This window comes from Aythya fuligula, chromosome 5 (assembly GCF_009819795.1).
Source record: "Aythya fuligula isolate bAytFul2 chromosome 5, bAytFul2.pri, whole genome shotgun sequence".
NCBI lineage: Eukaryota > Metazoa > Chordata > Aves > Anseriformes > Anatidae > Aythya > Aythya fuligula.
The window spans coordinates 12335698-12350740 of NC_045563.1; the positions used below are offsets into that span (position 1 = coordinate 12335698).

The window sequence follows — 15043 nt, forward strand, 5'->3', positions numbered from 1 at the left end:
ATTTTCTGTGTGTAAATGACATCAAGAAGTATGGAGAAATGAACGTGTGGTTGAATTAATTAGGGTAGCATATTAATTGTACCACCATCTCACCAAGCATCAATTTCATGATAGTCTTGAGTATGAATTTGTGAAGAATAAGAGGAGTGAAACAGTGAAATACAAACACCATGTGTAAAAAAAATAAATATGTTTTGGGTTGTTTTAATTAAAAACATTTACATATAGTTTTGTTTTGTTTATATACAGTCATAAGTTCAGGTTAAAAATTCATAAATGTTCAAAATTCAAAGATGGGAATGTAGAGAACACAGATTCATTGGCTTCAAAATTAGCTCCAAGTTCTTTCCCTAGAACCCTCAGAAAGCATTTTACAATAAGCTGAGCTGGTAGCGCCTACCTGTTTCCAAAAGAGGCAGTCCCACCTGCCCTGTGATCACCCCTTTCTTGCAAGTAGAAGCTGTTTTGCCTTGACCTATACTATTTTGCTTGTCTACCACATTAGTGACCAGGAGCTAAACTAATGAAAATCTGGTTTAAGAAAGCTGCAGTAAAAAGCTACATAGGAAGATCAATAATTTTCTTCAGGTTTAGCTTCTCACATCAGGGTAGGGTTAGATGAGCACCAGAACACTGACATGAGGCAGAAATGTTTTACCAAGGCCCAGGGAGAGAGGAAAACCACTTTCTAGCTCAACAGCTAAAAAGACCATCTTAACTACATTAGGAAAGCATATGTCTAGCAGACAGAAGTAAAGATGACATTCTCCCCTGCCTACAGCACATCACAACATAACGTCACATTGCATATCATATTTTATTCACTCTGAAACACCAAAACCTTTGGCAAAGAGGAAAGTTATTCTGAAAAGTCTTTCTGCCTGTTATTGCCAGATCTTGATTTCTCCAGTCCAGTCACATGTTGCAAGGAGTGATGGCAAGACTGGGTGAAATTTTGCACTCACACAAGCTTCTTTATGGGCAGACAGAGTGCGAATAATCCTAGCAGTATGGTAGTTATAGAAAAACACTTTGCCATCAGAACTTCCTGTCACCAAAAGTGTTCCATCTGGAGAAAATTCACAGCACACTGCAAATCCTTCCACCTGTAAAAAAAAAAAAAAATAGTAACAGCATAACTCCTGTTGCTGATTAGAGAAATTCATTGTGGTAATACTGAAAATGAGTATGGTACCAAAAAAAAATGCATCTTTAAATAAATATGCACTAAGGACTTCTCCAGGTGCTTATTAAGACACAGCTACAACACAAACTTATTTAATCAAGCTATTAGGTATTCACAAAGTCTTCTAAAAATGATCTTCTTCAGAGTGTATATGATTCAAAATAGCATACGGGAAAGCAAAGGAAAGTAATTAATACCTATCACTGATTTATCATCAAACACTATTAGCAGACTTATTAAAAAGCACAGTTGCTTTTCTATCTGTCTTGCTTCTAGTCTTGGATATGATCATTCTGGTGAAAGAGAATACCTTATGTCCTTCATATCTTTTCTTTTTGTTGATTCGGTAAGGTCGCTGGGAAGAAAACAATGCCATATAGTTCCCATTTGTCTGAGCAACAAACACAGAATCTCTTGGGTGCAGAGCCAGACTGGGGCAAGTGTAACGCTCCTGAAAAAAAATTTAAATAAAGTTTTGTTGCATGAAACAAATGTTTTGCTGAAATGAATTGAGTTAACTTTTGACGTATTCGAAAGACCATAAAAGATGGACTAAAAGTCATCTCCATGGTATATGTTATATATATTTATAACTCATTATAGTTAAGAATATATACATAACTCATTACAATGCACTGAAGGTCTTACACCAGGTCAAATATTAAATCAAATATCTATCCTGTTTTGGTAGATTTCAGCTAGGTCTGAACCAATCGTGTTTCAGTCTAAACAAAAGACACAGTGATAGATTTTGAACCCCTGAACATAAATTCAATGAGCTTTGGCTGGAGACAAAGGACATGACAGCAACCACTGGACGTGATGGGCTATGCAGCAGGGTGGGAAGAGCATCAGACTGATTTTGTTACGTGGTTTGGAAGTGACAAATTGGTAAGGCAGATCTGGCTATCAGAAAGAACTGGGCACAGAAACCAAAACTGCATTACGCACCATGCCTGGTTAGGAGTGCATTCTGTGGCAGGGCACTGTGTACTTCTGGAGGGAAAACTGGGTCTAACAGGAAGGGATCAGATAGCACCACATAATCTGCAGGAGCATTGTTCTGTTACGCTGGGTGTTCAGTAGTAGTGGGTTATTTTGGAGCTCAACTATTCACTCGGTAATGCAGATAAGCAATAGATGAAGTCCTGTCAGGACCTAATCTGTTTGAGTCCACAAGTTCTCTCCCACCTTGAAGGGTTCAAATGTGACATTCGGAAAACTGAAATAGGGTTTACCAAAATCACTATCATTTTCTGTTTACTTTCAGTGCAGAAGAGGGAAAATTGTCCAGTTCAGAGATACAGTAGTCCAGAGAAGATAGGCTGTGGGGTTTGTTTGTTTGGAAGAGGACAGGGAGGGAAAGGCTGGTTGTTTGAAAAACAGCCTTGATACTGAAACCTGACTGTTCTGTACTTTATTTATTCACCGGTGGTTTTTTGTTTTTGTTTTTTTTCCCTATTGCCTATTCAGGAAGATAGAAGATCTAATATTAGACAAAGACATAATTGTGGAAATTAAACATGAAACAAACCCATTAGATCATCTACTGCATATCCTTGTCAGTAGAGGACTGTTCATTCCAGCCAACAGGCATCTGTATACAATTCAATCATATTATATTACATAGGATATTAGACTTGGGTTTTCTGAAAAGATCCAGGGAGTTGGAATTATCTGTTAAGTTCCTTGGTAATCTCCTTTGAAGCTGTCAGCCTTTCTAGACAATTTAGTCCATTAAATATCTTGTCTGGGCCGATTATGGAGAGAAACACTATCTGTATTGATAAAAGTAAAATCTGCCTCTGTGATTATGCCATGCAAGATATCAATATGCATGTATCAGGTTGCTATTACTATGCAAATATAAAACTCAGTTTGTCGATAGCCCTCATTCCAGCTTTATTTTCTACATTATTGACAAGCATGAAATACTATATCATGACCCAAACAATAACAGCTGTTGATCTTACATGAAAAATCTGATTGGAGATTTTGGCAGCACTTTGGAAGTCCCATGCAATAATGGTACGATCAGCTGAGTCCCGGCTTACTGCATCCGTGCTTGTGAGAAATTCTTTTCCTTCGGTGAGAAAGAGTATATCCAATGTCTGTTGTACTGCAGCCTTGTAAACTCTCGTCACCTAGCAGACAAGAAAGTTTCTCATTTTTGGACAGAGAATGATAGTCTATGTTCTTGGTATTAATAACTATCTCCAACCAATAATATATTATTTTAATATGTGGAAAAAAGTCATTTTTAAAAGTTGAAGTAGAAGCATATTAAATAGTTTGGTAATGTATGTAAATAGTTCCCACATTGAAAAATTACATGAGATATAAAAAAAAAGCAGTCTGTATAATTTACATATTACATTTATATATACTTCAGATTCTGTTATAAATTCTTAAGGAATTAGAGCTGGATCCAAAAAGAGTTTTAGATGACATAATACTGTGGAGCTGGGTCCTTCAAGCTCCCTTCTATTTTACGAACTCAGTGCACTCTGAGGATGAATCTGAGGAGCTCTCCTTCCAGGAAATGTCAGAAGTTTATGTTTTCAGTCCTTTTGTTCTCAAAATCTTCAGCTAGTTATAGAGACAGGGAAAGGAAAGCATGGGGATTTGCAACCTAAAGGACATGGCAAGAAGTGAATACTCTTGTTGATCATTCTAAACTTAATCATAAATCACAGGGGATGAGTAAACTCGATGATTCAGGACACTCTCCCAGTCCCAAGCTGCTATGCAGGGAAGCTCACACACCGGGTGAGAAACTGTCCAGGAGGCACCTGCAGACATGCTCTGCAGAAGCACCTTCTTCATCCCTCCAGAGGGCAGTTCGCTCCATTAAGGGCTCAGTCTGACACCCCCTCCTAAAAAAAAAAAAAAAAAAAAAAAAAAAAAAAAAAGGGAACCCAAGCAGAGCCTACTCTTCATGATGCCAAAGGAGGGAATGGTGGTGACATGAGTGCTGCTGTCAAGCAGTTCAGTGCTTTAAGGACTCAGCAAGCGTGCTGCCTTTGTCTGTAGGGACTCCCACCTCATCTGCCCACTATGGCTCTGGCATGAGGCAGCCTCTGCTGCTGCTTTTGCTGCCACTCTGCCAAGAACAGAGGGCAGCAGGGAAAGAAAGAGTCATCAACACTTCAAAGCACATCTGAGCTCAGGAGTAAATAAATAATGTGCCTCATGCACTAGCTCCAATTTTGTAATTAATGCACATGGTCAGTCTCTAAAGTTTGTGCTATAAAAGCAAATACAAAAGTTCCCAAATCCGCTTTCCAAATCAAAAATATCACAGTTCCCAAGTAGAGATCCTCTTTTAGGACATATACCACAGAGTCTTGGATACATGCAGAAATGGATCCTCAGCCACGGGACTCTGAATATTTTAGCAGCTTGTGAGTTGGATCTTAAGATGTGAGACAGATTTTGAAGTATTCTAAGGAATATATGAATAATTTGAATTTCCTTTCTTTCTACCTTTCTTCATGAAATTCTGCATCTGTGTTGTCTACTTTGAATCTTACAAATCAATACCTTTGCTTCCTTTCCTGTGATTTACCTCCAATGAAGAAAGACTTCAAGGCAAGTGGCCAGATCAAAGCAGTCCATCTCTGAATATTCTGATCCTTAAAACTAGGACACCAAAGGACTTAGTTATTCATATCTAAATCTTTCTCTCCAAGATAGCTAAAACATAGCAGCCTGCACTTCCAATAGGGTGTTCAGAGGTTAGTCCTTCTTGCAACCTCACAGAAATATCAACTGAGCAGAGAGACTGCATGCAGTATTATACTGAAATGGTTCTTAACTTGTGAGGCATTTCAGTGCCTGCCTTATACCTAAACTTAATTATAAATTACAGGGTAATCACCTGTAACAGCACATGGCTATTGAGTTCATGGCTACTGAGCTTGTATAGATACTGTAAGCACAGACATTTTTAGAAGAAAAAAATCAGGTACTGAAGTGAAATATCCTGGATTATAACTGTTTTATATTTTAAACAATAAAAGAAAAATAATTTACAATATCAAACACAACGTGAGAACTTCTCAATTCCTTGCCTCAAGCTCAAAATCTATGAGTGTTTGGAAATGTTCAGAACTAGCTGATCCTGCTGTAGGGTACAGAGATACTAGATGATCTCCTGAGGTCCCTTACAGCTCTGCTTCCTGTGATCTCAGCATGCAGAAGTATGGCAGCAGCTGTTCCAAGTGCTTTTCACAGGCTCTGTGAAATGTAGTTTGGAAACATAATGTTTGCACTCAGTGAAGGACCTTGGTCATGCAAGCACTCTACACACACAGCAATAACATCAATAAGATGTAAACCTGCAGACTGAAAAAACTGGCACACTCTTCAGCAATCTGCCTGCATTTTTAAGATACAGAATATACAATTGTGTTATTGTATGTCATATTTTTGATCCGAGGAATCTGCATAATATACAAAGCAATTAAACTTTGTAAAGAAAATATTGATATTTGCATATTTATAATGTTCACTTTGTCTATGGAGAAATCACCATAGATATCTATTTCTTCACTGAGTTATAAAAAGAAGCACATAGTTCATTAGAAAAGTTGAAAATTAAGCTATTTCATAGGAGCAAAAAAAAAGGCAAATATACCTGATTTATAATGGCTGCCTGGAGTGTGAAATGGAATACCATACAAAGATTTGACAGCTGTAGAAATTGCAGGAGAACTGAAATAAATGTAAACTGTGAGGATGGGACACAAAGGCGCTTTACCACCCCCATAAAGGGGAGGAAGTAACTACCCCGTGAAGTACCTTCACAGAGGTGACAAGTTCCAGCTGGGAAGAGCAGAGAAGCACGGACGTGTAGCAATGGGAACACAGATGCAGGAATGAAGGTCAGTTCATTCCAGGAAATGTAAAAGAACAAAACAGAGTAATAAAAGATTTAAAAAAAAAAAGTCCCAAACAGTGATTCAAGGTAATGATTCTTTAATATTCCATACTTTAAAGATGGAACAAACTCAGACATACTGCTTGGGTCCTCAGCTATGTCAAGCCTCTAGAAAAAACCCTTGTGAATACATGTATGTATAACCCATATACACACTGTCCAGCGTTGTTAGGGGTTAGTTTGGGGGGTTGCTTTAACACATTTTTGGAGCAAGAAGAAATTGTGAAGATTGCAATGTAAACATACTTTTTTAAGTTTTGCTGATATTCTGTAGGCCCCTTACCTAAACTGACACTATCAATTTAAACATTTTCACTGCTATTAAATATATCTGCTTGTCTGCTAGTCAGTAAGATATCCAACCAAATTACCCTGTACAACTTAGCACTGTTTCAGAAAAATGTCTATAAAAATTACTATAAAATAATTAGTATAAAATACTAATCAGTATAAAATACTATATTTTTCTATACCTTTGACATGTTTCTCAGAAAAACTATGCTGTTTAATCACCAAACCACATAGTAAGAACTGACTCAGAGAACAATAAATTAACACTTTGAAAAGCAGCTGGGAACTTGGTATACATAGTATTTAAATTCCTCCATAAAGATGGCTTTCAAAAATAACTTATTGCATCACCCCTGCTCTGAAAAGTACTCATAATTAAACCTGTTTTGTTCTACCTTAGACAATTAATTCATGACATGCCTGAAGAACTCACTTCAGGAAAGCATGAGTTTTCCTACCCTGCTGGCTTTAGTTTGTTAATAACAGCTTTTGCTCTTTTTCTATTTGCAGATTTATCACCCGTAAGCACTGGAAAACCACAATCCACTTGTTCAATTGAAGCACTTTCTGGACATAAATGAAATCCTTTCAGAAAGAAGGCCTAATAGTTTCTGGTGTCAACAAAAGCCAACATAATAATAAAGCTTCTTTACAACAGCAAGAGTTCATGGCTGCAGGCATTCAACAAGAAAGGTAATTTGGGCAAATTAAATCAGTTTCAAATAGATTCTTATGGCTCTGGTGATTTGAGAAGCATGCTGTGACGCTGAGTTCAAGGTATATATTTCATGTGGATGTCCTATAATACTTCTCTGCACAAAGTATAGGCAGTGCCTTTTGCTTCTCAGGAAAGCTCGGAGCATCCATACGAGCACTTCAGCACACGGCGCTGTCCCCAGCACCACTGGTCACCCACCACCCACCGGCACTTCTCTTCCCTCAAGTCCAGCTTTAGACAAGAAAGAAATGTGCCTGCACATTCCTGAGAATCTGGAAATTAGGTCTCACAACAAATCTAAGAGGACTACAGGCAATCTGGAAGGTCACGAAAAATGTCATTGATCAGTCAGTGCAGTGGTTTCCAACCTGTAAAATGACCTTTTTTTTTTTTTTTTTTTTACTCTTCTTGGCTTAGCTTCTTAGTTCGAGTGCTTTGGCACGAAACTGCCTCTTCCTACTGGCATGTTGGGTAATGCAATGGGCAACTGATTCAAGTTTCATTTGCAAAACTGTACTACTGCAATACAAGGAATAAAAAGCATGTTTCAACTAAAAAGAAAGCTCATTTTGCACAGAATAAAAGCATTTCTTCCACCGCAGTGTAAGGTGTTGTGTTGAGAGGAAACTGTGATAAGAGTATGTGTTGAGCCACATAACTACTATTTGCTTTACAGTAACAAATTCAAAACAAAGCCATGACTATTGACAAACACAATTTATGTTTCTGAACTCCATCTAAAAGATGCAGTGGCTGTTTTAATCAAAATCCATGGTAATAGCATAGACAGGAAGATCAAACTTGTAGTTTTATGTTCTTTAAAGTATTTTAATGTAAGACTGGTGTATAACATGAGAGGTGGTCCCACGAAAAAAATGTGCCATGTTTATGTTGTCAACATTAAAAATAGAGAAATCACGAACAAAATTTCATGGTGTGAAAACTCAAAGCAAGCTATGAAAGACAAAGACCACATGGGTGGTGTAGGAAGTCCCAAAACCATAAATTTTAAAGACCTGAGTAGCCATTACTGGAAATCTTGATAAATAATTCTGCAGTGCTTTCACACTCTCTCTACTTTTTTTAATGCCCAGTAAGTGGCTGCTGTTGTGCTTGTTTAAAATTTGTCTATAAATGGACTGAAACCAGAACCAGAATTTCCCAACTATGTGAATACTTACTCTTCAGAAAGAAGCGTTTGTTGTTCTTGGCCAGTTCTTGTCTCATTTCAGTCTTGTAAGGAGCAGTTGTGACAGAGAGATTGCATGCACAGACAGGTCTACAGTTCTGATCCATGACAGCACCACAACAGGAGTAAATACAGCAGCAGTGCTCATGCATGTGCTATAGCCACATAAAATGTGCCTCCATACTCAGAAAGGACCCTTGAATATTAACATTTAAAAGCATACGCAAGTATGCTTGTAAAAATGTACCAACATCATATTTCTTTGAACTTTTTCTCCATAAATTCTGTAAAGATTTTTCTCTGACAGTGAAAGAATAACTTTAGTCTTCTAATGCACCAAATAAATGATCTTATTTTAATTACATTGTTCTTCATAATACCATCGGTACATGACAATATATTAGCTGTTTCTATAGAAACCAGAAGTACAAGTTGTTCCACCAATTTCTACAGCCTTTTTTCATATTTATATGCTATCCAGAGACAAATTCATTAGGTCTCCTAAATACAAGCTACTTAAAATGACTGCATCTCATCTTAAAGAAGTTGCAATAGAATGTTTCCAAGGAAACAAATGCACTGCACTTGCACTCTATATTTATTAGATTTTTAAACTATGCTTTAATGACTCAGGCTTATCTCTTTATAAACTCAAGTATCAAGAAACAGATCGACAATACTAAAGAGAACATTTTTTTTTTTTTTTTTTTTTTTTTTGGAATAAAGCCATAGATGATAGTTGCAATTTTGTGGCTTAGCAGTGCTCAATCTAGAGAAAAAAACAAGATGGGAAATAAACAAACAAAATTTTAACAACGTCTACCTTGGCCTTTATTAATAATAAAAACTCTGCAGTACATTTCCAGTCTAATTTTAAAAGTTCAAAATCACAATTTCCACAATTTTTCTAGTTAATTCTTTCTATATTTTATGAGGCCTAAATTTCAAAAATGTGAATTTGTATACAACTCCAACTCTAAATTTTCCTTAAATTTGTCTATCACTGCAACCAACTGATTTCGTACTCATCCTTTTTGAAACCTTCCTAACAAAATGGTTATTAAGCCCAAAAGACTGGACCTTTGTATTCTTTTTTACTTATCTCACTTCTAATAAGTCAGTGCTATTTCTCCTGCATTATATTTTAGTCCTTTATTATTGGTAATTTTGGTAGCATGCTTCTGGAACAATGTTCATTTTACAATACTTAGGTTAGTCTCTGCCTTCTACAGCTTACCTAAACATTCTATCAAAGAGCACCAAATAAACTTAGAGTGATACCAAGCAAGCTTTGCACAATTTACCATCCCTGAACTCCTACAAAATTTTATTATTTCACTTTTTCCTATATCTTTAACTAATCTTTTCTTCATTATCTGTTCTGTGACTGTGACAGGTCGTACTTCTGTCCCTCCTGCCTGACATCCCTTTCTCTTTCTACCTCGTTGTTTAACATAAGCAGTGTATTTGCATTTATGGAGGTCTAGAATATTTTGGAAAGTTCATAATTATAAAGAAGGAGAGCCACAGGCCTGTCATCTTTCACTTATTCCCTCTCCAGATTACTGCATGGTGCTACTTCATGACTCTGTTGTGACAGCTGTAGCACATAGGTCTTTCCAAATCTCCAACATGCCTTGCTGGTTTATGAGTCAAAGCACAAGAACATCAATAAACAAGAGTTTTTAAAATTGACTACATCCAAGATGCACTTGGCACTTGCTCTTATTAAACTTCATGAGGTTAGTGATTGCCCAGCTCTCCAATCTGTCGAGATCTCTCTGCAAGGCCTTTCAAACCTCAGCCGAGTCTACAACTACAACTACAGTCTACAGTCTACAGTCTACAACTACAAGTTTGGTGTCGTCAACAGATTTGCTCAAAACACCTTCTAGTCCTATATCCAAATCATTTATAAACACATTGAAGAGGACTGACCCTAAAATGGGGCCTTGAGGGACCCCACTAGTGACCATCTGCCAGCCAGATGTGGCCCCATTAACCACAACCCTTTGAGCCCTGCCCATCAACCAAATTGCTCACCCATCATATGATGTTTTTGTGAAGTTGTTTGCTGGACATTTTGTCCAGTAGGATCCTATGGGAAACTGTGTCAAAAGCCTTGCTGAAGTCCAAAAAGATCACATCAGCTGGTTTCCCTTGATCAACTAGATGGATGATCTTATCATAAAAGAAAATCAAATTTGTTAGGCAGGACCTACCCTTCATGAACCCATGCTGCCTAGGAGTTTTTTGGTTTTGTTTGTTTTTTTTCTAAACATCCCTCTATTAAGGTGGATGCAGACATCTCCATATTAATTCTCTTAGATTTATAGCTGCTGTTAGTAACATTAACCATACTTTCCTTTTGAATCTGAACAGTCTTGTATGGCAGTAAAAGGACTGCCCATATTTTTCTTTTGGTGGCCTTTCGGTTCATTGTTAATCATTTTTAGAGAACTTTCATGCAGATAAAGACCAGACAAGACTGGTCCTAATGAAATTAAGTACTATGAAAACTGGGAAAAACTACTGGGAAAATTTACTGACAAAGTTTAATACCAGAAAGCCAATGCAAGTGGTAAAAAATATTTTAAATATATTCACTTTAAGTGGGATTTGTAGAAAAAAGGGAAAGCTATAGGCATAAGAAAATGAATCTTCCCTTAACATGGAGAAGGTTGCTTTTCCCAGCTGTGTAAAATATCATCAGCATAAACTTCTCACTTCCCCTTGGCCTTGTTGATTTTTATTCAGATTGTTTTAACTTTTATTGTCTTATACAACATGTGAAACTGAGCACATGGTTACTATTAAGGAGATTAATATAGATCTAGAGATATGTATCCGTGCCTTCTTTTTGACTATGTCAGATTAAATTAATAAAAAAATAGGTTTATCCTTTTGAAACAACACTTTGACACTTAAAAGGTAAAATTTGCAAAATCCCCAAAGTGTTTCTGAATGAATACATTCAGAAAATTTAAATTAATACATTCAGGTATGAGTTCCTTTCAGAAGAGCTAACAGCATCCTTGCTTTATATTATACACACATGTTTGCTGGCACATGTAAATGAATCCTTTCTATTCAGTCTGCCAATTCTCTCATGATATAAGGATCTTTAGCTCCTTTAAAAGTGGTATCAGTACAACTGCAGTTGTAGTCTTGTTCTGATATTACAACTGTGTAATCTAAGAACCCAAATTAAAAAAAATAAAAAGAGATGTAATCTTTTTTCTTTTCTGAACACAAAGTCCTTAAATGCTGAGCTAAACGATACATGTCTCAACCTTTTGCTCTCCTTGGTATTTCAAGGAACATTAAAATTTCAGGTAGAATAAAATGTTGGAATATATATTGTCTCCAGACTGAAAAGCTAATGTAGAGCAGTCAAAACAGAGTGACTGTGTAATGCAACTGGCTTGTGCTGAACATCTTAAGACATTCTTCTACAGCTCTGTGAAAATTAATACCTTTAAAATATGTAAGTACTTCAAGGTCTCGGTGTTATTATATGGTTCCTTTTACAGGGTTTTTCTAAGTTCAGATCTCAAGTCCAGAGGTCCCATGGAGGCTGTCCAATATGATGCTCCCTCCTTAGTTGGCACTGCAGAGTTCTGCATTGTTTTATTATTTTTATTTATACGTTTTTTAACACACACTTCCAAGTTTTCCAGTCCTTTCATAAAGCTTCTGAAAACATTTTCCAAGTATTCCATAAACATAATCAATCCATTATACAGCAATATAAGGCCTCCAGAATAATCTCATCTCCAGAGAAACAAAACCAGATTTAATACAAACAAATACCACTGTAATAAATCTCCACTTTCTATTCAAGTGCCTCCTTTATTCTTCTTTATTCTTTTTTTTTTTTCAGGCTTTGATTACTTGTCTCTATAATTTTGAGATGCCTGTATACTTTACATTTCACTGAGCAGTTAACAAGCTGTTCTAGCCATTCATTTCTATGCTTATCTTGAAGACTTTGACTTTCTTATTGTTCTTCCATTCTTTATCTAACTCAATACCCAAAGTTACATTTGAAATCATTTTTCCTATTTGCTCAACAGAACAAGGACAGCAATAAGTCTTTTTTTTATATCTGTTTCTGATTAATAGCTTACTCTACATTTCTCTGTTTTAGCAGCTGAAAGAAAGCCTCAAGTCAATCTTCATACATTTTCATTGAGACTTAAAAATCCAATTTTTATAGCACATTCAATACATGAATAAATACTAGCAATTTATGCTCATAAATTTACATTCCCGTTAAAAATCAGTTGCCAGCCAAAATCAAAATGACATATCAGAATTAATAAATTGGCAATATACCACTATCAGTTATTCTATTTCATTTTCTACCAGCAGAAATCTTTGATGTGGCACAACGGCATAGGAGAGCTCAACTGAATCACTGCATACATATATATATATATATATATATATATATATATGCGTGTGTGTAATTGGACAATAGTTTTTTAGTAGTCATTCCCTCCGTCTCTATGATGCTTTATACTTTTCTTTGAATTTCCAACAAAAATTCCACCTTTTCCTGAAATATGATTGTTTTGCTGTACATAGGCTGCAAGAAGACAGCCTGTTGAAACACAGGAGTGCATTCTAAAGGATGGCCTCTGGAACTGAATTACCAATGAATGCTAAAATTGAGTTTTCAACATGCAGTGAGTTTAGGATGCTTATAGTATTGACTAAATATGCTGCAAGGACTAAAAAGTTTACTGCTATCAGGATATCAGGTATGACGATGGGAACAAAGAGAATTATGACTTCACCCACACCATTGTTCCAAGCTAAATGACAGGTTAAAACACTTGAAAAAAGAAGTAAAACAGGACCAAAGCTACTGGAAACTTATAACAGTAAGAATGCCAAAGAAAATCTTTTAACAAATTAGGGTGAAAACACTTGAAAGATATTAAGGATGTTTGCGTCAAAACAGAAACAAAGTGGAAGGACACCTCAGACATCTATTTTAGCTAAAAGCAAAATGCACTCATTAGAACAGGATAAATTTCAACATATTGGGCAGTACACTTTATCCAATCTTGAACATGACCTTAAGTGTGTAAGATGGAAAAGAATGAAAGCAAGCTGTTTGCAGTTTGTGAATAAAGGTAACAATAGAAACAGGAATACCTGAAGAACCTATTGAAATTCCACAAAAAGAAGCAGACATGAGATACTGATGAGTGATGATTCATGCCTAACCAACATACTGAGCTGCAGCTGAGAGTTTGAAATATAACTACAATATTTTGTAGTAATGGTGCATATGCAATACTCACCATTCTGCAAGAGGAAGCCAGAACCAACAAAATCAGTTTGATGTTTTCCCCTTTTCTCTACTCAGTTCTGATCTTCAGCATTCACTCAGTACACATACAAACCCAGTTCTTCATATAAAAACACATTTTAGAGCCAATACAAATTTCAATGCCTGACAGTTTACACCCTCTGCTGAGCTACAGATACCTTAAATGGGGAAAACAAAGGGCAAGAGAACCTCCCTCCCTCCTTTGCAAATATTTCATGGTATGAGAGTAGGCTACACTGCTGATTTAGTCAGGCACAGTACACACACAACTTCATTGTTTTCAAAGTAACGTCAAAAAATACATCAATATCTGTTAGCAAGCTAAACCCACACCATCCACTTTCTAAGGTGATTAAACACTACTCCTTATTAAAATTAATACTCCTAATGCACTGCTTAATTGGTTAGTTTTCTGACTAATGATGTTCTGCAAGAATATAATTGTTTTCTAGTGAACAAAGCAGGTAACAGCTTCTTAAAGCTTCCCAAGAACAACAAGTACAGGATCTGTACAAAAGAAACAGGATGGGTGTTTTTGTTTTGTTTTACCAAGCTTAAAGCTTTCCTACTTTACCTATGGCAATAAACATTCATTCACTTGTTTGTCCTCTTGGAAAGTAAAATATTTCGTTGTAGTATGGTGGGATGTTTCCTTTACTTCTTCATTAGCACCAGCTTACAGAAGCTTACTCTGAGCACTGCAGTGTCCTGCAGTTGCAGAGGCAAACAAGGTTTGCATTCCTGAGTTCAGCAGGTTCTAAAGCAGGAGCTTAAGCATTATAAACACAAATGTAGAGTTAGCCAATAAGAAACAAATGCGTTATTCTACTAGTCTTAATTTTGTTGTACATAGTAGCATGGCTGCAGATTTCTGAGAAATTACCTTATAAAATGGGATCAAAGGACTTCACAGCATGCAACCAGGTATATGACAACAGCAATGCTCTCAGTCAAAAAGAAAAAAATCATAATGCAACAACTTTGAGTACACCCTCTACTTGGGCAACAGCATTAAAGTGTGGAAAGGAGATGGCCCATGGAAAGACAAACATCTTATCTGATTGTACACATTTCAAACAGGCATCGTACCCAAATCAGTAAGTAAGGAGGTAAAAAAAAAAAAAAAAAAAAAAAAAAAAAAAAAAAACACAGTTGGGCAGTAGAGCATAAAAACCATAAAGACTCCCTAATCAGCAGCAAACCTGAGGGCTGTTTGAGAGTGAACATATAGTCAAATTAATAAAATGTATGAAACATGATAAGTATTCATGTTTCACTTCTAGTAGTCTATATGAACATAAATGGCTTTAAAACAGTGTCTGCTTGTCCTCTGGAAATGAATTATAGATGCTGTCACCCAAGACACTCACTCC

General features: G+C 36.3%; 1 protein-coding gene across 2 annotated transcripts in view; it reads right to left on the reverse strand.

Moving 5' to 3' along the window:
• Nucleotides 1-238: 238 nt before the first annotated feature.
• Nucleotides 239-15043, reverse strand: part of WDR25 (WD repeat domain 25) — a 66298-nt gene continuing 51493 nt past the window's right edge. For both annotated transcript variants that reach the window (XM_032187727.1, XM_032187728.1), the window contains exons 5-7: nucleotides 3160-3330; nucleotides 1497-1637; nucleotides 239-1106 (exon numbers count right to left, since the gene is read on the reverse strand). In XM_032187727.1, coding sequence (XP_032043618.1) covers nucleotides 885-1106; nucleotides 1497-1637; nucleotides 3160-3330 — 534 coding nt within the window. In that variant the 3' untranslated portion in view covers nucleotides 239-884. The remainder of the gene's footprint in view (nucleotides 1107-1496; nucleotides 1638-3159; nucleotides 3331-15043) is intronic.